The following is a 23,303-nucleotide window of genomic DNA, read 5'->3' as shown; positions in this document are numbered from 1 at the left end:
TATAGCCTAATCTATTACCTCAACTCGACTCTTTGTCTAATATCTAATCCCTCTTTTAACACTTTTTTTTGCAAAATTAGACTCGCTTTTTCTGCTATACTACACCGCCTTGTACTACTCTCCAGTTTTTGACACAACTTATATGCACCATCGCTTACGTGTTGCGACGAAGCGAACCGCGGGCTTCAGTTTCCGTAGACTCTTCTATAATCAATTTATCTATGTTAGCACCAAGGGTCGCTTCCTTGAGTGAAGCAACTAGGAGTCTAAGAAAGATTTTTTAAGGCGGTGTGAAATACCTCAACCATTCTTTTGAAACAGTAAAAAGTTCCATCAAAAATTTCACTCAGTTTCTATCCGTCCTACTGGTAGAAATATTTCTAAAGCAAAAATAAATATCGCGGATGAGATTAGTAAGGTAGAGGGGGAGAAAAGGTTTTCAGTTTTACTCACTGCAATCCGGCAATTTCACACTTCCGATGTCTCACCTCAAGTCTTCTACTGTCATTTCCATCTGTCTACGAGGTGCCTGTAGTCCTGCTGCGGCACCGTCCAGTCACCTCCTCCGTCTTCATCCGTCACCTGATCGTCGGGTGGTCGCCAGCACTGCCTGGGGATCTCGCATTCAGATTTAACCCAGCCCCGGTCAACTTCCGCTTCCCCGAAGGAGTCCACACTTTTCCATCGATCAATTAAGTTATGAGAACTGGCAGCCTTCTTTTCTTGAGGCCCCACTTTCCTTCTGTCGTCAAATCCACCTCGTTCTTCATCTGTTCGGCATCCCTTGAAAGACCTGAAGAAACGTTCTGATCTGCTACTTGCTTGCAGATTTAGACGTTCGTCCCATACTTTCGTAGACATTCTGTGTTCGCACGTCGTTTCCGTCATCTCCTGGCACGATTCAGCCCAAGTAGTTTTTGTTTCGTCCGTGTTTTGCCATCTGACCTTTGGACGGTTTCATTCATCATCTGTCCTCCCGCAGAGGTATTGTCCCCACTACTCAGAAAACTATCTGCAGTCTCGTCCTCGTCAAAACTCAACTCATCATCGTCAGATCCGTCGAAAGAACCCTTCGTGTCGTTCTCATTCCCGCCCGGAGCAATCGTGAGGACGCTTCGTGTATTGTCTCTGTGTGACAGCGAGGATGTAATTGGGCGGCTCAAAATTGGAAGGAAACGGGGAAATAATCCAATTCCACGCATTGACTCCCCCGCATCAATCAATTTTCTACTAGTAACCTCGCATATTACCACAGCATTCTCTTCACTATGCTCATCGACCGATTTCACATTGTGTCCTATCTCCGTCGGGCAGACGCGTTCCATTGAGTTGTCAACAGGTTCGCAATTCTCCAGATCGCCTTCTCTCAAGGAGCCATGACTCATTCCCTTCCACTCGTTTTCCTGATCGCTACTTTCGGAAACTTCGGTGCCGACTCGCTCGGCAGCATCGCCAACTGTTCCCACTTCGCTTGTTTGATTTTCGAGTGTCACTGCCACGTCACGCCCAGCCATTTCTGTGCCAGATTCTGCACTCTCGGGGTAAGCCAGCGCCCACTTTGGCGGCTTTGCACTCTACGCCTCACAAGAGTCTGTAGTCACAGCTGCGTTGACGCATACTCTGCCTGTCTCCATTCCATCTCGGACCCGAAATCGCGGTCTCCCAGGACATCTGAGTTTAACCTCAATTGGAATACTGCACTTTTTTCCAGTTTTCAAAACTTCGTTCTTCATGTCGAAAACGAATTCCTTGTTCCGTTCATACCAAACGAGTCCAAGCGTTAGATCATCATCCAGTCCATCGACCACCAAGACATTGATCGTTCTGGTAAACTGTCCCAGTTGCAGCACAACCGACGCTTTGCCAACTGCACCCAAATTGTCTCCTGTTTTTGTCTCGAGAATTTCCTCGGCCTGTCTCAGGGGCACCTCTGATCCAATCAACCGGTAGGTTTTGTAGCTTAACATGGTCCATTCAATGTCGGGATTCAATTCAACTTTGGCCGCCCTTCCGTTGACATAACAATTTGTGAAGGCGCGACATGGCATCCAGTACTTGTCGTCCTGTTCTACAGAAGTCGATGAAACCATCTTCTCACCCGTGTCCGTTGTTGGCTCACAACAAGGTTCTTCTCCCTTGTAAGCGTCCATCTGCTTCATTGCCCCTTCTTCTTCCCCAGCTACAGAATGCATTGGCGATACTCCAACAAGATCAATTTTCTGGGCTCGCGAAGCTGAATCCCATTCAAATGGCACTGCAGAGTTCGGATCGGCACTCCTGAAAAGTTGCTTTGACTTCTCATCATAGAAACTTCCTATACATTCGTTCATCCATCGAATAATTAGAACCATGTCCGAGTCAATCTCGTGGTTCCCCATGATTACGGTTGAGAAAATTCCTTTTAGTCTCCCCAGCTTGATTTGCACTGAAGCTAATCACACCACTTCGACATCTCGGACATTCCCGTCACATCTTCCAATCAATCTTCCGTTGAGCCGGTCGTGACTGCAACGTCTGAAAAGCATCCAGTCGCATCAAGTTGACCGCAATCTCGTCGTCGAGTTCTGTGTCCATATGCACGCCATTTGCTAACGCACTCACAGACTTCCTGCGCGATTCATCTGATCTCGTTCTCGACCCTGCGTTTGATTCGACTTCAGTTGCGACCTCAACGTTACCCTGGCTAGGTATAGAATCGAAACTTTGGGTCTCAGCGCGGGCAGTAAGTTCTGCTTCACCGCTACGTGGTCCTGACTTGACGCCCTCTTTGCCAACAGGCTCGGCCAATACACCAAACCCTTCGTGGGCAGGCTGGGCTGGCTGGTTTTCGTCTTTAACTTTGCTCGCTGCTCTTGGGATCTCTGGGTTTCTATCTCAGTAGCCGCCACCACAACGCTCTGTCGCATCCAGTCGCTCTGCGAATGTCCCAATCTGCGCATACACTTCTGCCTGGCCCAAAACAACAACGTCACTAACCTGATCAACCACCACTCGTGAAATTTCCCGTTGAACGGCTCAAGCTGAGGGGAAGATTCTAGGATCATGAAAGCCCATACATTCATCATGTGGACTTCAGGAGTCTCCTCCAGCTCTATCCGAACTAGCAGGTTGTCACAAACCCATCAACCAGGTGCTGTTTCGGGTTAACCTCGTTTTTCCCCTCAGCCGCTTCCAATAGTTTTGTACTACCCGATGAATCGTCGTTATCATTTCGTCACGAATACGTTATAGTCGTTAAATCGGGTTCTGTTATCGTGGTTTGTTCGCAAACCATACTTGTATTCGGCTTCTTCGATTCTTCCGAATCTTGCATCGTCATCTTCTTCTTAGTCCCAACTGCTTCCTCGTTCAGCACGATTGTCACTGTTTCTGGTAGTTTCTCAAATTTCACTGAGACTCGCTGCATAGCATCAGTCTCGTGGCAGATGGCTGACTATTTGTCGATCATAAACAAACCATGACACCCTTTGAGCTCCCGAGCACTGAGGACCACATCGGAGTCAAGTACGCCATTGCTGGAATTTTCCAAATTCAATCTTCGCCCGGATGTATCCAAGGGTCTCAATTTTTCTATTATTCTCGTTGAAGGTTGCTTCCAACTTTCGAGTGAACCTCCGGACAGCGGCAGCGAACCCGAAGAGCTCGAGCAGTCCTTCAGATATCAGATTGCAGCTTGTCGTATTGTCAATCTCGATAGCCGCTACCTCGCCGCAGACTCTGCCACAAACGAAAGCTCGTCTCATGTCAGCCCATTCGAGTCGGGGGTGCACCCAATTCTCGTGCCGAGACTCTCGGACCATCGGAGTGGGCTATACTCTTCCACATCCTGCTTTCGTCCTAGTGATGACCTATCTCTTCCAGCAATGGCACCGAACTACCGCCTGCATGAATACAGCGTCGCTGATTTCTGATTACCGACCCTGACTTCTGATTTTCTCTTTAGTGTGCCGAGACTGATCAACATAGGTACAAACAAGTTCTCGAAATCAATAACTGCTATTTTCTCGGTTATTGATCCTATCTCCAACTTCATGAACGTCCAGCCATGAATTACAGCGCCGTCATGCCTTGGACCGCAGTAGCTCTTCAGTTTTTTGCTCGGATGCATCATTCTAAACTCAGCGTAGTTGATCCAATACGAACAACCCACACTCACTGGTTTGGTTTCCAGCAGAAACACATTGTCAAATATCTCTTTGAAAAAAACTTCATTTGCTGCTAGGTTGCCCACTCCATTTTCTTGGTCGTGGTTTAGTCTATTCTTTGTCAAACACTCGTCGTTGTTGAATCCAAAGATCATTATTCGCTTGATAAAGAAAGCCCACCCAGGAGCGCCAATGTAGATTCTTTTCCATGGAGTCGTCTCCTCTAAGCACGCTTTCACTCTACTTAACGGCCGCAGAGTTTCTCCCCTTTATACCGTGTAATGGCGGGGGACACCAAGGTACGATATGATCCACAACCCCGAAAGGGTTATGTTGGTGGTTAGACTAAATCGGCCGATCAAAGGATTACGCAACTTGCCTCCTAATTTCTGCTATTTTCGGCTCTCCTTTAATGCTTCTTGATGTTTCAGCAAATCGTGGGCACAATGAGTAAATTATCGATCGCAAAGGCAGTAAAACAATTTACAGTGCCCTTAATGAGCTAACTACTATTTAGCAAATTCTATATTGAAGCTTGCGTCCTGTTCCGTTGAATCGCTCATCAGTTTTCGGTTGACTCGATTCAAAACTCGCCTATTCTAGCAGAGCAGCGACACAACTAGTTCAGGCCGGTACTAAACTCGGGATCCAGCGCAACTCGCTCGCACAACTATTTCAACCCGGTACTAAACTCGGGTTCCAGCGCAACTCGCTAGCTAGCAATAATTGTTCTCTTCTCTGGTTGAAAACCGAGTAATCCTAATAGTAGTCAACAACTGTTCTGACTCTTAAAAGCTCTCCGGGACGCTCCAATTCCTTATCTTTCTCTACACTTAGTCCTGGTATCCGCTTAAGTCACGTGTCCGCACATGTTTAAGACTATATCCCTCCCATTGTCAACTCTGCCACGTGCCAACTTCTGTTTCTTTTATCAATTTTTTCACGCTTATTAGATACCCGGCATGCGGTAGGTGTCACAACTTGACCTAGCAAACAAATGTCATACGATTCTAATCAACCAACTCCTGAACTCTGTGAACTTCAGCTCTCGAGTTGAACTCAACCTCCAAACCATGCTATGTTTACTCAGTAATCCTCCCAAGGTCTTTATTTTAGTTATGCCGTTAACGGTCCGACCTCCCAAGGGTAGGGGGAGACACTTTTCATGGGTAGCTAACTAATTTCAAGCATCTAAATTTTCTATCTGTACTCTATTCCAATCCCGACTTTCTAGCTATCATAGGAACGCAGTTCGACTATTAGGGGTCAAATCAAACCAGAAAGTCACCACCGGGAAGCCAAGCAAAATTCCCACCTGTTCATACTATTTAGGAGACTAATTCTCATGCTACGGTCCTAATAATATCAGATTGCTCTGGGACTACTTTTCTTTAGTCTTGTTGAATTGGTATTAATAGATCACTCGCCAACCTAAACTGACCCCATTATTCACCTAGTCCACTTTGAATTAAATCCTCTACTCCACGGTTGCAATGTAAAAGCTGTATCTCTATCAGCTTCTGCTCTAGTTCCCAATATAAGTTTTCCCCAATTTTTGCAAGGTTTCCCATTCTCAGTTCCAGGATTTGGGCTGGGGAATACGCCACTTTCCGGTGTTAATCTTGGGTCTTCTCGTGCAATTTTTGGGGTCAACATAAGGTCACCCAGGGGTCAATCGGGGTCAAACTTCCAGATTTGGGCTCAGAATCCCATCGGGGTCCTAACTACCAAGTTTCGTTCATATCCCATTAATACTTCACAAGTTATACCATTTCTAAGGTCCATGATCACTTTTTCCAGAAAAAAGCTATTAACACCGGAAGGAGCCGCCGGAGCTAGGGGTTTTTGCTCACTAGGGGTTTTTTTCGGGGTCCGTATTTTATGTCCATTGCCGCAATAAAATCTTTATGCCACTGTACATCATTTCGCGTAAACTGCTTATCTCCGGTCTAAAATGGTGTTTTTCCAAGTGCTAATAGCTTCTGGTCCAACCGCCGGTTTTGATTCAAATTATAATATAAGATGTATCTTGCCACTACCTATCATTCCTCCAAGTTTCAGCTCCCTGCGCTCATCGGTGGCCGAGAAACTACTTCAGGAAGTTAGGGGTAGGTTTGTTCACTTAGGCCATAAAACCGGGAGTGGGCGTCTTAGGGGTCTGGGGTTCAAAACTTAAGCTTCCCTTAACTAGTCCTTCAACATACTAGAGTTTGAGCCCAATACCGCCGCTAATTTCCGAGTTCTGATAGGGCCATTTACACTTTCGGGGACCGTTATCACTTAGGCCATATCGGACCCCCCAAGGGTCTAACGGGTCCCGATTTTTGCATGCCCGAGTCAAATCATCTCTAGTATCGCTCCTCTGATTTCCATAACATTAGCTTTCTAGTTCCGGTTTTTTTTTGGGGGGGGGGGGTTCGCCGATTTTGTCAAATTTTGTTTTCTGGCTTAGGAGGGACGATATCTTCGAAGATTGAACTATTTCGAACTTTACCCTTTGTTTGCTGTACTACTCAACCTAATGACGAATCAGTCTTACGCTCAGGTTACTAGAGCATGTAAGACAGTAGAATCGCCAATTTTACACGAAGGATTTCAAATTAGCCTAAAAGTTGTACCTCATAGAATACATAAAATTGGAATGTGTAGTGTTTTTATTTTATAAAAGGTTAACCTGGGAAGCTTCAAAATTCGCCTCTAGAGCTAAAGATAATCCTTCTGTAGTCCATGGATAATTTTTCAAGTTAGTAAACAGAAAATAAACTTTTACCCAAACAGAGCCAATTTTTTATCGGAATTTTTCAAAAGCAAAAATAATATTTCCGAAATGGGCAAACTATGAAGTTTGTAAATGTGCGATGATCTCTCTTTGTCAACTTTTAACTGTGATTTTGAGGGTTTTTTTTCAGCTGATTCCACCCATTCATGGGAGAAATGTGAGGAACCTGGTGGCAACCAGGGCCATCCGAACCCCCAACCCGATTACCTGTTACTTTTAATTGTGAACATGCAAGCACATGAAAAAAAAACCTATTCGTTTAGGAAATAAAACTTACGTTCATTTAGGATTTTATACATAGGCAATTAAATTTTTTTCAGGGAAATTCAAGTATGCTTACTATTAACAGTATGGTATTAACAGGGGTAAAAAAAGTGATTGTTTATGCTCATGAACAAGCTGGAAAATGCTGTCAAAGTTTCAAATGAACCAATTTCTGTCTGTTTTCTTACGATAAAATATGGTAAAATAAGGTAATGATAGACTCGACCACAAATAATGTCAAAATGTAAAGCTCTTTTCCACTATCCTGTCCCCCCGTAAAACGTGGTCATAATGCAATGAAACTTGGCATGGTGAATATACTTACTATTAGGAACAGATTTGCGCTTCATGCTTTACATCGTAATATCACGCATTTCATTTGGCCATAAAAACACGTAAAATATTTATAAAAACAAAAAATTTGAAAGGTGGGGGGGGGGGTGGAAAAAAGCCAAACTTAGGTCTCCAGTTTGCACGGATAGATAAGAATGAGAAAATTGTTGTCGATCTTATGACAGGACATCAATCTAATGCATATGACAGACGTTGCCACCTGCGTGATCGTATGCATATTCATTGGCGCCATAATTATCGGCGTCTTCTCGCGCATATTCAGACCTCGAATAATCCCCTGCAGAAGGTGCGTGTTCTGAAAAAAAAACATATTTTTCATATAATTTGATTAGACACGTTTGTTTGCAAAGAAACTTTCCAAAATACGAGCATTTCAATTCTTTCTGATTTATGAGAAATTATTTGATTCAAGTTTCAATTCTTTTGAGAAAAAATGGTTCATAATAACAAAACTTATACTAAATTCATATTCACAAAAAAAATGAGGAATACAAAAACCAGGAAAAATACAAAGCTACTTTCCAATTTTTTTAGAGATTTTTTTTATAGAAAGTTTCTAAAATTTAAGCAAAATTGTTTGTTTTTAGGCTTCTAATCAGAAATACAGTTCTGATAGAACGTCAATAGACCACATGGCTTATTTTCAAACGTCTTTGATGTTCAAATGAGTACAAACGTTTAAAATATTTCAATAGATTTTTTAATTCAAAAAACCTAATTCAAAACAACTTCTAAAAAGTTTGTTTTTAAAATTATAGTCAAGACCAAATTATATGTAGCAATAGCTGAAACTACCATGTAGGTTTGAAGATATGAAATGCTTAACTAATCGCCACTGAGTGAATTAAATCTTACCATTGCGATGATTCATGAGAAGATAAATGGCCACGACTATGCTAGTGAGAGTGGCAAAGCCCAGCATTGAAGATACGATTAGGTTTCGCTGGTCCGGTTTGCACCCACAACAACCCGGCTGTTGGACATTTCTCGCAGCCAGATGTCGTGATTCATCTGTTTGAAAATAAGCATAAAAGCTATTGGGAACATTAATTGGTTATCTATTTACACATTTTTTGCAAATATTGCTTAGGTTATTTCATGATTCGCAGGACGGAACTATGATTAGGTGGGCTGATAGTCTTTCATAGAACCTCTGCAAATTCTAGTTATCACCTTTTAATTTTTTTCTACTCAAATCAACTCACCAATCTCAAAAATGTTTTTTTTCCAAACTTTTCAAGCAAAGCTGTTGGAAGAAAAATTGTCAAACACAATAAATGGGGAAAGTTTAAAAGAGAAAAAAAAAGAAAATTTGAAGGTCCACGGAGAATGAAAACGAGGCGGCTCGTAAAACATTGGCCTAAAATCAAAAGAGTTGTTTTCGAAGCCTGCATTTAGACCAAAAAATGATTTTCATCAAATCGCAATACCCATTAGCAAACGTTTACAATATTTTTATGCCTTACGTCCTTGTAGAAAAAAAAGTAGTCGTTCTCCAATAGCAGCATTGTTTTCTAAGCATAAGTTTCGAGAACCGCTATGGGACTCGGCGACGATATAAATGTGTGAATAAAATGGAGGCAATTAAAAGAGCAGTCTCTGGGTGATAATATTATGGAAAACAGTTGTCGGGGAAAATGGGATTACTTACCTACAATAAGAGATGAGATGGACATACTGCTGATCTTTCCTTTTTGGTGATGTTACAGGATTTCTTCCTCTAATGATTGGATGCATATTGCTGCCTCTGAAGGTCGATAGGCAATCAAAAAACTACAGAGATGTGTTCATGCATTATTTGACAGAAGTAAATCTAATATGTCAAGTAAATCTCTGTATGAATTTGTAGAGCAAGCTCATGCTTTGAAAAGCAATATTTTTTTGGTTGAATTTGCAGCTAGAACTTGATTTTATAATTTTTGTCTTATTTATAATTTGGTTTTGAAAGTGAACTTTTTCAAAATTTTCCATTTTCTTATCAAGTACAAGTTTTGTCGACTGATTAAAAAAAGCTTGGGTTCTGACTTTTGTAGATGTATTTATTTTTTCTTTCATCTTTTGATTTTATTAGCTTGCTGTTCAATTTTCTCTCTCTCCTCTCTCTCTCTCCCTACCGTTTTCATTCATCTCTCTCTGATCTCTCTCTCTCTCTCTCTCTCTCTCTCTCTCTCTCTCTCTCTCTCTCTCTCTCTCGCTCTCGCTCTCGCTCTCCTCTCTTTCTTTTTCTCTCTGTCGGTTCAATAATTGTACAAATTGTCTGATCAATATCTCTGAATCGAACCTCAGCAATTCCGACCTGTTTAGCTTTGAAAGTTTTTTTCTAATGCAAAAAAAAACTGTTTTCTGAGTTCAATCGTTTTCGTTATGAAGTAGAAATAGCATCTATTTACACAAACTGATTTCACAAAAAAAACGATTAAAGACATGAAACTTCAATGCCGTAGGAAACATAAACCGTAAAAAAAACAAGACAAAAACATCTGTTTCAAACATTTAGACTTGGAAATAGGTTTTTATAAGTAGGAACTTAGATTTTGGAAAACCTAGACAGTAAAAAAATCAAATTAGCAATATTCGCAGGAACCAATTCAGAAAACCGAAAAAAATACATGAAAATTTAGTGCCGTAAGAAATGAAAACTGTAAAAATAAATAGAACAAAAAAAAATGGTTTCAATTTTTTTAATTTGGAAAAGTAGAGAACTTTGCCTATTTTTTGTGTAAACCACGCTCCTCGTCTGCTCTGTAACTATTAGATTTCAGCGTTTGGTGACAACAAACGACAAGGTACCTGTTCCATAGCTAAAGTTTTTCCCCTTTCCTCATTCAATCATCACTGGCAATTTAAAATGACTTTCATTATGTCTTTTTCTATGTAATTGACATTTTAAGATACTTTTGTCAAAAATAAATTAAACGCATGTTTTGCCAAGACTTGAAAGAAGCGTTTCACATTTTGATTTAGAGCCTTTTTTTACTTTTCTACCAGATCAAAAACTACAAACGTTTTGCTTGCAATAGAAATTTTGCATGTTATTAAATACTGAATATTGCATTTCAAATTGAAGTCCACCGATAGTTAGCAATTTCTAAACAGTTATCAGATAAGTCGGCAAGTTTTTTTAGGTGTGTTAAACTTTTGTGTGATAAGACTTATTGCTCAGAAACTCTCGCCCTCTCTCCTATTCGAAGCAACAACAAAAAATGTGTCGCAGCACAGACGCTAGAAGAAACTTGGCTTATGCCATCAAAAAAAATCTTGATATCGGAAGCTATTTGACTTTTCTTTGGATAAAAAACGACCAAATGTTTTCATTCTAAATTTTTTCCTCATAATTTTTTTTATTTCTAACCCAAAAAAAAAACAAAAAATGATTATGACTGTAAATTTTTGCCATCAAAGAAAAAACAGTGGACGTTTAAACCAATTGGATTTGGATAAATAGAGATTTTTGATCAAATTTTATGAAGAATCCCAATTCGGCATCGACGATGATATATCAGCATTTGAATCAAGAATCTTATCCAATCTATAGACTGTATGTTTTGCTTTTGACAATTTATTCCCAGCAAGCGATTGTTAAGTGGGGTAACAGTGAGATAAACGTACTGATCAAGCCGTCTCTTTGTGCTGACATAGATTTTTTTTCTAATCTCTATACTCTCTCGAGAGACGTTTTGTATAAGATTTCTTAATTCGTAATTCCGTTCTTATAATGACTTCGCATGGAAAAAATTTAGTTAAAAAAAGAAATTCCAATCCGAACAATACGCTGTCATTACGCTTCCTGTGGAAATGATGATGCAATGAACAAAAGTTACTGTGAGTTCTTATGTCACAAGTTGAGACAAAAATGTTTCTTTAATGATTGGTAAAATTATTTCATATTTTACAATACTATAAAAACTTTTCCATTCGGAAATTTCAACGAAATGTCTTGTTTTTTCATTTGAATTTTTGCGTTCCTCTAAATATATGTTTAGCTTTTATTGACATGATGTGTTTTTTTATTCTTATGTTGAAAAGTCTTAGAATATTTGTTTTTTATTTCGGTTTCCTCGAGTTCATTGATAATTTTCAAATTTTTGGTGGCTCTGCTATAAAATTTCATTCGCGAGGTGCAGCTTTACTTGGTGTCATTTTTTTAAAACACAAAACTTTAGTTAATCTTGCCAAAAAAATATTGATTGTTCTTTTTTTGATTTTGTAATTTGAATTCTATTTTTTCATAAAGCTTATAAATATAGAATTATTAGAGGAATTTTTCACTTGATTATAACATTCATGTGAAAACTATTTTGTTTGGTTTCCCATTGGAATAAAAAATCTAAGAGGCTCTTCAAAAAGTCATACTGTACTACTTCAAACGTTTCCTCCATAAAAAACTTTCTGGCACAGAATTTCCATGGGAAAAAAATCAATTTAAGGGACTTTCATGGTTTGTCTTTATGAAACCCAATTGGTTGTAAAGCATATGATTATAATTATTAGTCAAAACTAGTAGAAAGCAATTCGATTCATTCAAAGGGATTATAATAGATTACAATGGATTATAACGGTTTATATTAGAATATAATAGGTTTTTATAAGTAGGAACTTAGATTTTGGAAAACCTAGACAGTAAAAAATCAAATTAGCATTTATTCGCAGGAACCAATTCAAAAAACCAAAAAAATACATGAAAATTTAGTGCCGTAAGAAATGAAAACTGTATAAAAAATAGAACAAAAAAAATTGTTTCAATTTTTTAAATTTGGAAAAGTAGAGAACTATTTTTTGTTTTGTGTAGACCACGCTCCTCCTCTGCTCTATAACTATAAGATTTAAGCGTTTGGTAACAACAAACGACAAGTTTCCAATTTCAAAGCTTAAGTTTTTTCCCTTACCTCATTCAATCATCACTGGCAATTTAAAATGACTTTCAGAATGCCTTTTTCTAAGTAATTGGCATTTTAAGATATTTTTGTAAATTATAGCTTAAACGCATGTTTTGACAAAATTTGAACAAAGCGTTTCACATTTTGATTTAGAGTTGTTTTCTTACTTTTCTACCTGATCAAAAACTACAATTGTTTTTCTCGCAATCGCATTATTGCAGGTTATTAAATATTGTGTTTCAAATTGAAGTCCACCAATAAGTAAAAGTTTCTAAACAATTACTAGATGAGCAGGCAAGTTTTTTTTAAGACTGAAGCAACTTTTGTGCATTAGGTTTTATAGCTCAGAATACTTGCCTTCTCTCCTATTCAAAGCAACAACAAAAGAGTGTCACAGCTCAAACGCTAGAAGAAACTTGGTTAAGGCCACCAAAACAAATCTTAATCTTCGAAGCTGTTTGACTTTTCTTTGGATAAAAAACGACCAAATGTTTTCAATCTAATTTTATTCCTTTTTATTTCTAAAACAAAAAAGGACAAAAAATTGATTAGGATTGTAAATTGTTGCCATAACAAAAATACAGTAGATGTTTAAAACGATTGGATTTGGATAATTACAGGATTTTGATCAAGTTTTTCGTAGAATCCCAATTTCTTTTCGACGATTATATATCAGCATTTGAATCTTACCCCGATATATAGAATGTAAACTTTGCTTTTGATAATTTAATCCACCGCGAGCCAATGTAAGTGGGGAACAAAGATATAAACAAACTGATCAAACCGTCTTTTTGTGCTGACATAGATTTTTTTCTAATCTCTAACCTCTCTCGAGAGTTGTTTTTGAATAAGATTTTTTAGTTTGTTATTCATTTCTTTTAATGACTTCGCTTGGAAAAACTTTGGTTTGATTAATTTTTTTTTAAATCTGAACAATAGACAGTCATTACGCTGCCTGTGGGAATGATGATTCAAAGAACAAAAATTACTGTGAGTATCATGCCACAAGGTTTGGCAAGAATGTTTCTTTAATGATAGGTAAAATTGTCTCATAGCTTACAATACCATCATTAAAAACTTTTCTTTTCAGAAATTTCCACGAAAAGTCTCGTTGTTTATTTGCATTTTTGCGTTCCTCTATATATATGTTTAGCTTTTAATAACATGATGGGTTTTTTCTTCTTATGTTGAAAATTCTTGGAAGTTTTTTTTTTGGTTTCCTCGAGTTCATTGATAATTTTCAAATTTTCGAGGGTTAGGTTATAAAGTTTCGATCGCGATGTGCAGCTTATCTCCTGTGTCTTTTTTTTATAAAATACAAAAATTTGTGTAATCTTCCGAAAAAAATATTAGTTGTTCTATTTTGTATTTTGTAAATTGACTTTTATTTTTTCATAAAGCTTATAAAAATAGAATTATCAGAGGAATTGTGCACTTGATTTAAAAATTCATGTGAGAATTAATTTGTTTGGTTTCCCATTGGAATAAAAAATCTAAGAGAGTATTCAAAAAGTCATACTGTACTTCTTCAAACGTTTCCTCCATAAAAAAATATAATTCTCGCAAAGAATTTCCATAAAAAAATATCGATTTAAGGGATTTTCATGGTTTGTGTCGATGAAACCCAATTGATTGTAAAGTAATTGATTATAATAATTAGTCAAAAAAGTATAAATCAATTTTATCCATTCTAAGGGAATATAATGGATTACAATGGATTGTAAAAGTTTATATTAGAATATAATAAGTTTTTATAAGTATGAACTTAGATTTTCGAAAACCTAGAAAATAAAAACTCAAAACCTGAATGTTCAGATAGCTAAGCTGTGTTTTACTTTTGGCTACAGCAAAAACGTGCGTTGTTTTCTGCTTGTTTTTTTTCTACTTGTCTCCTCCTTCCCTAAACACTACCTATAACACACCATTCTTACTTCCTTCGAAAACCACCACTTCTCCTCCTCCATCACTTATATTAACCATAAAAATACGTGAAGTTTTCACCATCTACCACCACCCTCCCCCTCCCACGCACACCCACACACACACACACAAACACACAAACACACACTCCTAGCCCCCTACATACCTTTACGCCCTCCCCCAACTTATGGGGGTTGTCAAGTAGGTATGGAAGGGGTACGGTAGGTGCGTGTTGGGTTAGGTATGGGAGGTAGGGTATGTGGGGTTAAGTGGGGTGGGGTAGGTGGGGTAGGTGGGGTAGGTGGTGTTGGGAAAGATGGGGGTGGGAGGAAAGGTGGAGGTGGGGGTAGGCGTGCGGTGTAAAAATGGACGATTTCAACTTGAGTGTTAAAACTGTGAAGAACTGGGCTTAAAGTGTGAGAGATATGGTTTTGCAAAAGCAAACGGAATGCGAGCAGGTTTGGAATTCGAGTACGCTGTGAGTAATGCAGATAAAGCTACAAATTCTGCAGAAAATTTCGAAGAAATTTAAAGATATTATAACCCAGTACAATCCATTACAACGGATTTTGAATAACTATAACCGAATTAGTTATTCTCAAAAACATGGATTATAATGAACTATAACCGATTGCGTGGTCCCTAAAAATTAGTTAAAATCTATTAAAATGGCAACAATCTTGAGCACGAAAATTGAATATACTCGACTATCAACGATGGAACCTCACTGTGGGATGCTTCATCGCTCTATCATGAGAATCAATCAAATTATATCAGAATACAGAACCAAATTCGTAAACAAAACTTTTCCGCCTTGCCCAATTTCCCAAAAAATTTTTAAAGTTAATTGCTTTTTAGCAATTTTTTTGACTTATGTGAATTTACAAACCTTTATCTGATCAAGAGTGTTTTTGACACTCCCAATTTTTAGAAAATCGCTTTCCAAATTCTTCACCATTTTTCTGGAAATAAGTGGTGGATTTATATAACGCCCGTATTAAGCGACCGTTTTTAGTTTCAATTTTGTATGTCAGAAAAGTCTTGAATTTTTTTGCAATTTTCCCTTTCGAAGCCGCTCGATTTTCGTCAAAATTGAAGGACTTCCTTGACACTGAATCAACCAGATTCAGTTAATTATTTTCGGTCGACCAGAATTTTTACAAGAGTTGACCAGATTTGATACATGAAACCACCTCGTTGAGACATGAGTCGATCAGGGACATACATACCGCAGAGGACCAAGAGTAATTACATGAATCAATCAACTTGTTCGTTTTTGTTACAAAGATTTTTTTTTCATATTCAAAATTGCTGCCAATGAAAATCCTAGGAAAAATTATGTTACCATATAGTTATTTGTATAAAAAAACGCCACGAAATAAAATCATAACGATAGCTCCGTCCAAAAAATTTGAAATCACGCGCGTCTAATTAAATAGGATTAGATAGCGCCTCTAATTAAATAGGAGCGTCCTGACAAAGGAGCGTCATCCTTTGCAATCAAAAGGAGCGCTCTGACACTTCGAAGGAAGAGCATGTTTCCTGAAAGGTTTCCTGAAGAGCATGTTATGGGGTGGGGGTAGATACGCACACCTACCCCCACCCCATACACCATCACACCTCCCCCGCCTACACGACGCCCGCCAACCAACCCCCCCCCCCCCCACCCCACCTATGCTACCACACTCACACACACATACACACACACACACACACACACACACCTACACCACCCCACTTATCCTCAGCCACCCACCAAACTACCCTACCCCCTAAACACCTACCCCTCAGTTTAGGGGGCGTAAAGGTCTGCAGGGGGTTAAAGGTGTGTGAGTGTGTGTGTGTGTGTGTGTGTGTGGGGTGTATTTCACGTATTTTTATTGCGGTAAGTATACGCAGAGGGTAAGTGGTGGGAGAGAAGGTGGTAAGTGAAAGAAGTAAGGATTGTCGGTAGTGATTTATGCGGAATGATGACAAAATAGAAAAAACAGCTAACAGTACCTTTAGCCAAAAGTAAAATTCAATTAGCGATTGCATTTTTCAAGTCTTGATTATTTTTTAAAGGTTTTGGAAAACCCAGGCTCTGACTCATAAATTTTGATTGAAGTGATCTCTATTTTGTTTGTTTTATAATCAAATATTTTCAAAATTTGTGGACACAGAACATGAAAATCTGTGTTAGTCAATTAATATCCATGGAAACTGATTGCAGTAACAGTCTAAAACCAACATCGAAAAAAGGGTCGGTTTATACGGGCGTTACTTAAAATCACCCCTTTGCTCAACAAAAACGGCATTGATGAGTTTAGAAGCGTTTACTAAAATATTGAAAGTAACAAAAAAATGTTTTGACCAAATAAAGGTTTATAAGTTGATATGAGCCAAAAAGTTTATTAAATTGGGCAATGCACAAAACTAGTGGTTCACAAACCAGCCGAATTATAAGCCAACCAACCTATCAACCAGCCGTAATTACGTAGGTGCTATATAATAATTATGTAACAATTATATTACAGTTACAAAAATTATACAAATTTGATTTATTTGAAGTAATTTTATGGCTGGTTCATAAACTCCTCGCATTTCCGGTTGGATTTAAATTCGGCTGTTTTATTCCCATTCGCGGAATGTAATGTTTGCAGATTTTGTTTTCTGTTCTGATATAGTTTAATTGATCTGTATAATAGAGCGATTATTTATAATTGACAAAACTTGTGCACAATAAGAGGAATGAGTTGAGACTAGCGCGTTTTTCAATGGATAGAAAAAACGAAAATTTTCAAAATGTCAATTTTTAGTCGCTTTTTGTTCTGTTTTTGTGCCGAGTATCAGTTCCTTGTATCAATCTGAATTTAGTTCTCCATTGCACAAAACTATTTCGCAAAAAAATCCAGGACGGTTTCTTATTAACGATTTGTCTTACGATTTCTCTAAACCCAAAATCTTGTGCTTACAAGGCGGTGGTTTTCTGATGTGTTGACGTGGAGGCCGTGTCGCAGCAGCTGCTGTTTTCTTGCCGTTCTGAGCATCCATTTGAAAAACTTTTTTGTCGTTTTTATATGCACTGAAAAATAATCTGTTTCGATGGTTGTCTATAAAGAATTTGATGGCTATTACAATCATCTATCAGTTGATAAAGTTTTTTTTTAAATTTAGAGTCATTTTCCTTAATTAGTGTTTTCTGCTATTATAAAAGTTTGTTCAAAAGGAATTCAAAATTGAAGGATAATATACGCTTCGATAGATTACGTCTCAAATGGCATAATTCCCAAATGGCATAAAAATGAAAAATTTCCCAAATGGCATAAATTTTATGCAACAGTTGCTTTGGAAAAATCGAGAACAATTTTTTCGTGAACAATGTGAGAAAATTAGTCAAACTGTCAATTCAAATGTTGATTGACATTTTATTGTGAAAAACTTGTAGAACTTTTTATCAAAAGCAAGAAGCATAAGCTTGCGATTATTAATAAGCTTCTTGTGGTCAATTTTTTTTCGACAAATCTGTTGCTTAAATTTGTTTGGAAGCAATTAATTCCAAATCTTGTTCACATGCTTTCGTTCCTGACAAAATGATAGAAATAGAAATTGATAGAAAACGTTTAAATTACAATGAAAACTTGAAATTTATGCCATTTGGGAAAAGTTTCCATTTTTATGCCATTTGGGAATTATGCCATTTGGGAAGTTACCGCTTCGATATATACTTTAAAACAAAAGAAAAATTTACCTCGAGTGTGAAATTTCTTGCACCAGTTCCAAATAAACAGGAAACAGTTTTTGTAATAAGCGTGAATTAACTTCTGGCTGTGAAAAGAAAAAATTTTAAAAGAAAAAAAATTGAATGTGGCTAATTTCAGCTACAGAAAACAAACTTATCCGTCGCTGGTGTATGCTAAAAACCATATAACTTACATTTGTTTTGAAAATTAGTTCGGCTACAGAAAACGCAAGGAAAAGACTTTATGCGCAGTTTCCATAAAATCCAAAACAAGGTTCGCTCATTATTACGACCGAAAAGAGGTTGTGTTGATAGTTATCGGATAGCTATAAATATCGCGCAGAAAATTATAGACATGAATCCAGGGTTACGTTTGCTCGGAACAAAAAACTTGTTTCCTTTATAATTTAAGTATCTAATTTTTTGCAGGGATGATGAATGCTCCCCTTCTTCAGGTAATTGAGCCGCAGACCACCCGACCGTGGGAGCCGATTTTTGGTATTATATTATACAGAATATATTTTAAGCCAAAAAAATGCTTTTTTTAAGGCGTCTTTAGATGCATCATATACTAAATCGAAAGCAAGCTAATTTCGAGTACTTCTAAAAAACCAATTTTTGTCAACACTTTCCAAAAATCAAAGGCGGCATTCTGGCTTGTTTTTGTTCAAAAAAATGTCTGCAGCGCAGAAAATTTCTTGTAGCAGAAAGTTTTCTAGGGTTTTGGAATAGCTTGAGTTTCAATTTTGTTGCTCTAAACTGAAAAGTAAGCTAAAAAAAATACGTTAACATCTTATAGGAATCAGTGATACGGACATGAAAATAGATATCCATATTACTACTTGTGAGGGTCGACATACGACAAAAGCGAATCAAGATTATTTTCATTTGATTTTCAGATTAAAATCATGTTTTGTCAGGATCTTTAACATTTTTCTTCCTTGATTTGCAGCTAGAATTCACATTTATACAAGGTTTCAGCCACAAATACTTTTGCTTCGATTAGCAGCTAAGGTTCACATGACACGATGTAAGGAATATTTGATCTTGAAAATAAATTGTCTCATATTTTTACTAATTTCTCAACAGTTACCAAATATGTCGGCAGATATTGAAACGAGCTTGAACTCTGAAACATTTTCTCATTTTTTCTTTGACGCCAATTTTGATTAGAGATCTGATGAAGTCTGGGGGGGGGGGGGGGGGGGTTGGGGGAATTTATAAAAATCGAAAAAAAAATGTCGTTGACCAGGGTCGTTACATGAGTCAATCAAGGTCAGATTTTTCCGGCGGTTTGTGAAAAATAGCTTATCAATTTTAGGCTTCAATTAAAAACTTTTTTTTCAAATTGATTGAAAAATAATTTCAAGAAAAAAATTATAAATTAAAAGGAATGTTGAAAAAAACTATAAAATTCTTCTTGATTGAAAACTTATAAAACAAAAAATTGAAACGGTTCTCATCAGCCAATTGTGTTAAGCATAAATTAAAAATGTCAGCTTTAACTCGACAATATTTCGGAAAATTTGACCCAAAGAGCAATAAAGATTTTGATAACACTTTGTTCGACAGCAATTTTTTAACCAACAACGTTGACAGCAAAAGTTTTCAATTTAAAAAGTCGACAACGATGATTGGTCGACCCCAAATTTTGAGCAAAGGCAACGGTACATCTACAAATGTTCCATATTTCGGTCTTTTTAAATCGAAACCACCGTTATTTAGAATCCAAAAAACAGTAAGAATCCTGAAATTGATAGTTTGGAATGAATAAAAAACTTTCTGAGCAGAGAAAAATAACCAGAAACTGTTCAAGGGCAGAAGAGTATAGGGAACTTTAAATGGGTAAAGTTTATCTGATTGTTTTTGGCTGGTAGATTGTTCAGACTTTTGTGACAAAAGTAACGGAATATTTGTGCTCGGGGTGGTTTTTTCTTCAGACATATTTTGACTTTTTAAATAGCCTTTTTTGACAGAGTTTTTTTATTTCATTCAAAAGGTATTCTTCTCCTGAGCTTAAATTGAAAAAACACTTTACTTGTAATCTTTTTTAGTCAAGTTATGGGGTTTTGAAGATAGCCATTTTGGCGACTTTGGCACAACTAACGCGCGAAATTTTTTGCGCTATTAACGCGTGAGAGAAGATTTAATCCGTCTTAGAAATTGTTCCAAATTGGTTAAAGAAAATTTTTTTGCCATAATTGAATGTTTACTAAGAGCCAAGTTTACACTTTGTACTCTATGTGGCGTTTTTTTTTTTAAATAAAATCTTCATTATGTATTTTCACCTTTAATTTTGTCATGCTATTACTGCTACATAGACCTTAAGAGGCTGTCGAACAATCTTGGCTTCGCCCTGATACGAGAAGTCTTGTTTCCACTGATACTCCGTGCAGCAATTGAGTATATTCAACAAATATTCAACAGAACTGCCAAAAATTTTACGGTTTTCAATGTTTCGAACCAAAGAAAAAACTACAACAGTTCGCAAAGATTTTTTGCTCTAATATTTTTTGTCGACGTATTGCTTTCTCCCATTCATGAAAATTTTTCAAAAACATGTCCTTTAGAAACTTACAAGCCGGTGGATTTCCAATGTGTTGCACTAAATCCGGTATCGCTGCAGTTGAGGCTTTCTTGTTGTTCTGAACTTCCATTATTATAATTTTTCGTAGTTTTTTAGCCTTCAAAAACTAAATAGTTTATCTTGTTTTCTATACAGTTTTTGATAGCTAACAACCAACTATGAGAAGATGAAGGTTCTGAAAAATGGCGGTCTAAAATGTTTATTTTTTGTTTTTACTTCATCTTATTACGTATGCTTCATCTTATTTTTCATTTTAATTAGATCCAATTTCCTTAATTAGCATTACATTGATAAGAAATTGTGGTAAAATGGAATTTAAAAATAAAGAGGAGAGAAATAATATACGCCTTGATGTGTTTTTAACAGTTGAAGAAAAAATAGCATGGGCGCGATGTCTTTTTCTTGGTTTCAAAAAATAGGAAACAGTTTTTCCAAACAAGCTTGTATAAAAATAAATTTCTATGTTCACGGAAAAAAAACTAAAAAGGAAGAAAAACATATCAAAGTAATTTTCGTACAAAACACATCAAAGTAATTTCCGCAAAGGACGAGAGTATAATCCTCGCTGATTCATAGAATTTAAAAAATATACAAAAACTGCTCAAATGAGGGCGAGGGCCTGAGTGTTCCGACTGCCTTTTGAGGTCTATGGAGCAGTAAAAACATAAAAAATTAAACGTAATAAAAATAATGTATATTAATTTTTTTTTTAATTTGAGTTTTTTTGCAAAAATCATCCCCCCACACGCCGTATAAAGTAAAAAGTGATAGGTTTTGCTCCTAGTAACAATCAATTATGGCAGATAAGCTTCCCTCAACCAATTTGGAACGATTTTCAAGACGGATTAAATCTCCGCTTAAGCGTTAATAGCGCGAAATATATCGCGCATTAATTGTCCCAAATTGACCAAAATGGCAATCTTTAAAATCCCATTTTTTTAACAAAAAATCATCACAGGTGAAATATCTTTTCAAGTTCAAGCTCTGTACAACAAAACTTTTTGATTGATTTAAAGAATCCCGTCAAAAATGGCGAGTTAAAAAGTCTAAGTTTGTCTGAAGAAAAAAACCCACCCCGAGCACAAATATTCCGTTACTTTCGTTACGGAAGTCGGAAAAACAATATAGTTCAAATTTTTTTCGGAATGTATCTTAAATGATTGCAAGCGGAAGAATTTTCAAAATAAGGTTTCTTTTTTATTTTGGCCGTTGTTTCAGTCACCTTGGTCCCGTCGTAGGATTGCGCCGAGAGGATAAAGAACTTAGATAATGTTACAAAAATGTTTTAAAAATGTACAAAAAAGTTTTTATCTTAGAACTTTTCTTTAAAAAAAATTTAATAGCAGAAAATCTCATCAGAAGTTATAGGATGAGCGAAATTATAAAATAAGGGATGGTCAACTCGGGGTTAAATGATGTAATTTTTCACTGAAGTAGCAAAACAAGCAAGCTATAAATGAAATCAACTTCATTCTCCAGGCAAAAATCAACTTCATAGAGTAGTTTTCAATGGAATTCAATAAAACAATGCTCTAATATCGGAATTGAAAACAAATAATCTCTAATCATTTTTATGATAGTTTGCGATTGCAACATATTTGGCCTTTCGGTTAGAAAATTTAGGGCTATAGGCGGGCAATTAAGTTTTGTTTCTTTTATTGTGTAAAAACGCATAAGTGAGGGTCTTAAAAAATCGCTCTTGGACGAAAAATTTACCTTTTGCGACAATTTAACTTTTTAGCAATTTTGTTTTAATAGCACAACATTACGAAGCCAAACTGTGCACTAGATAGGCACCCAACTTAGTGTGTGTAGGTCTCTGGAATCCAGAGACAAGTCTTTAAAAAAGTAAAAGATTTGTCGAGTTCACAAAAAATGAGAGAACAAAAGAAAAACTGGAAATGCGTCCTTGTTGCGGAAACCATTTACAATTCACAAAACACACAGTTTGGCTTCGTAATGAGACAATTAATCTTTTTAACTGCCAAATTGCGTCATGTTAACGATAACTCAGTTGTCTGTATGTGGAAATCGCTTCCTGATACCAGGCCGAAGCATAGGATAAAGATTTGCAAGGGTTGCACGATCCAAATTTTCGCAACTGGTTTTCAGAAGTTTGATGCTAGGCCTGGATTGCCAAATGTTTAATGAAAACTGACATCTTCAAATGAATGCAATTTTTTCTTAAAAAGCACATCAATTTATTTCCAAAAACACATCAACTAAACATTTTCTCCTAAATTAAAACCCGCAAGTTAAGTGGCAAGAATCTCTCGAAAACTGCATTTTGACATTTGCCACTCAAGATCAAGTTGAAATATTTAACACGAACGTAATCAAAAGAATTAAAATGTGTTTACAAAAAGAGAAATTCTGTGTCTGAATAATTCCACCTTGAAAATTTTGTTTTCAAAAAGTGATGGCTGTGCTGTTTTTCTTTTTCTGAACAGAGTTAGACTTTTCTTGTTAATTAAAAAAAATTATCGACTCAAACATAGCACAGATTTTGATTTTCAGTTTTATTCAGTGAAGAGATGAGTCTGGACTATTTTAGTGACAAATAGTTAAAATTTGGCATGGATCAAGATTTTTGTCGGAAAATGTTTGTCTGGACTTAGAAATCATTTAGCGGTATTTGAAAAAACTTTAGTCAAAT

General features: G+C 36.8%; 1 protein-coding gene across 2 annotated transcripts; it reads right to left on the bottom strand.

Moving 5' to 3' along the window:
• Positions 1–7,628: 7,628 nt before the first annotated feature.
• LOC134842845 (uncharacterized) lies at positions 7,629–20,818 on the bottom strand. 2 transcript variants are annotated; one of them, XM_063859344.1, is made up of 3 exons: positions 20,639–20,818; positions 8,398–8,553; positions 7,629–7,837 (listed from the first exon to the last, which is right to left on the bottom strand). In XM_063859344.1, the coding sequence occupies exons 1-3, from the start codon at positions 20,715–20,717 to the stop codon at positions 7,716–7,718; spliced, it is 357 nt and encodes a 118-aa protein (XP_063715414.1). In that variant the 5' UTR covers positions 20,718–20,818; the 3' UTR covers positions 7,629–7,715. The 2 variants fall into 2 exon arrangements, with proteins under 2 accessions (XP_063715414.1, XP_063715415.1); XM_063859345.1 differs by lacking the exon at positions 20,639–20,818 and adding an exon at positions 9,194–9,254.
• Positions 20,819–23,303: the final 2,485 nt, after the last annotated feature.

This window comes from Symsagittifera roscoffensis, chromosome 3 (assembly GCF_963678635.1).
Source record: "Symsagittifera roscoffensis chromosome 3, txSymRosc1.1, whole genome shotgun sequence".
Classification (NCBI taxonomy): domain Eukaryota; kingdom Metazoa; phylum Xenacoelomorpha; order Acoela; family Convolutidae; genus Symsagittifera; species Symsagittifera roscoffensis.
This window is presented reverse-complemented; position numbering and strand designations above follow the sequence as displayed.

Excerpts from the sequence above, each read along its gene's own strand:
- LOC134842845 (XM_063859344.1), bottom strand. The coding sequence starts at position 20,717 with ATGGAAGTTCAGAACAACAAGAAAGCCTCAACTGCAGCGATACCGGAT. Across the intron at positions 8,554-20,638 it reads CATTGGAAATCCACCGGCTT|ATGAATCACGACATCTGGCT; the intron begins GTAAGTTTCTAA and ends ATTTTCAAACAG. Across the intron at positions 7,838-8,397 it reads TCTCATGAATCATCGCAATG|AACACGCACCTTCTGCAGGG; the intron begins GTAAGATTTAAT and ends TTTTTTTTTCAG.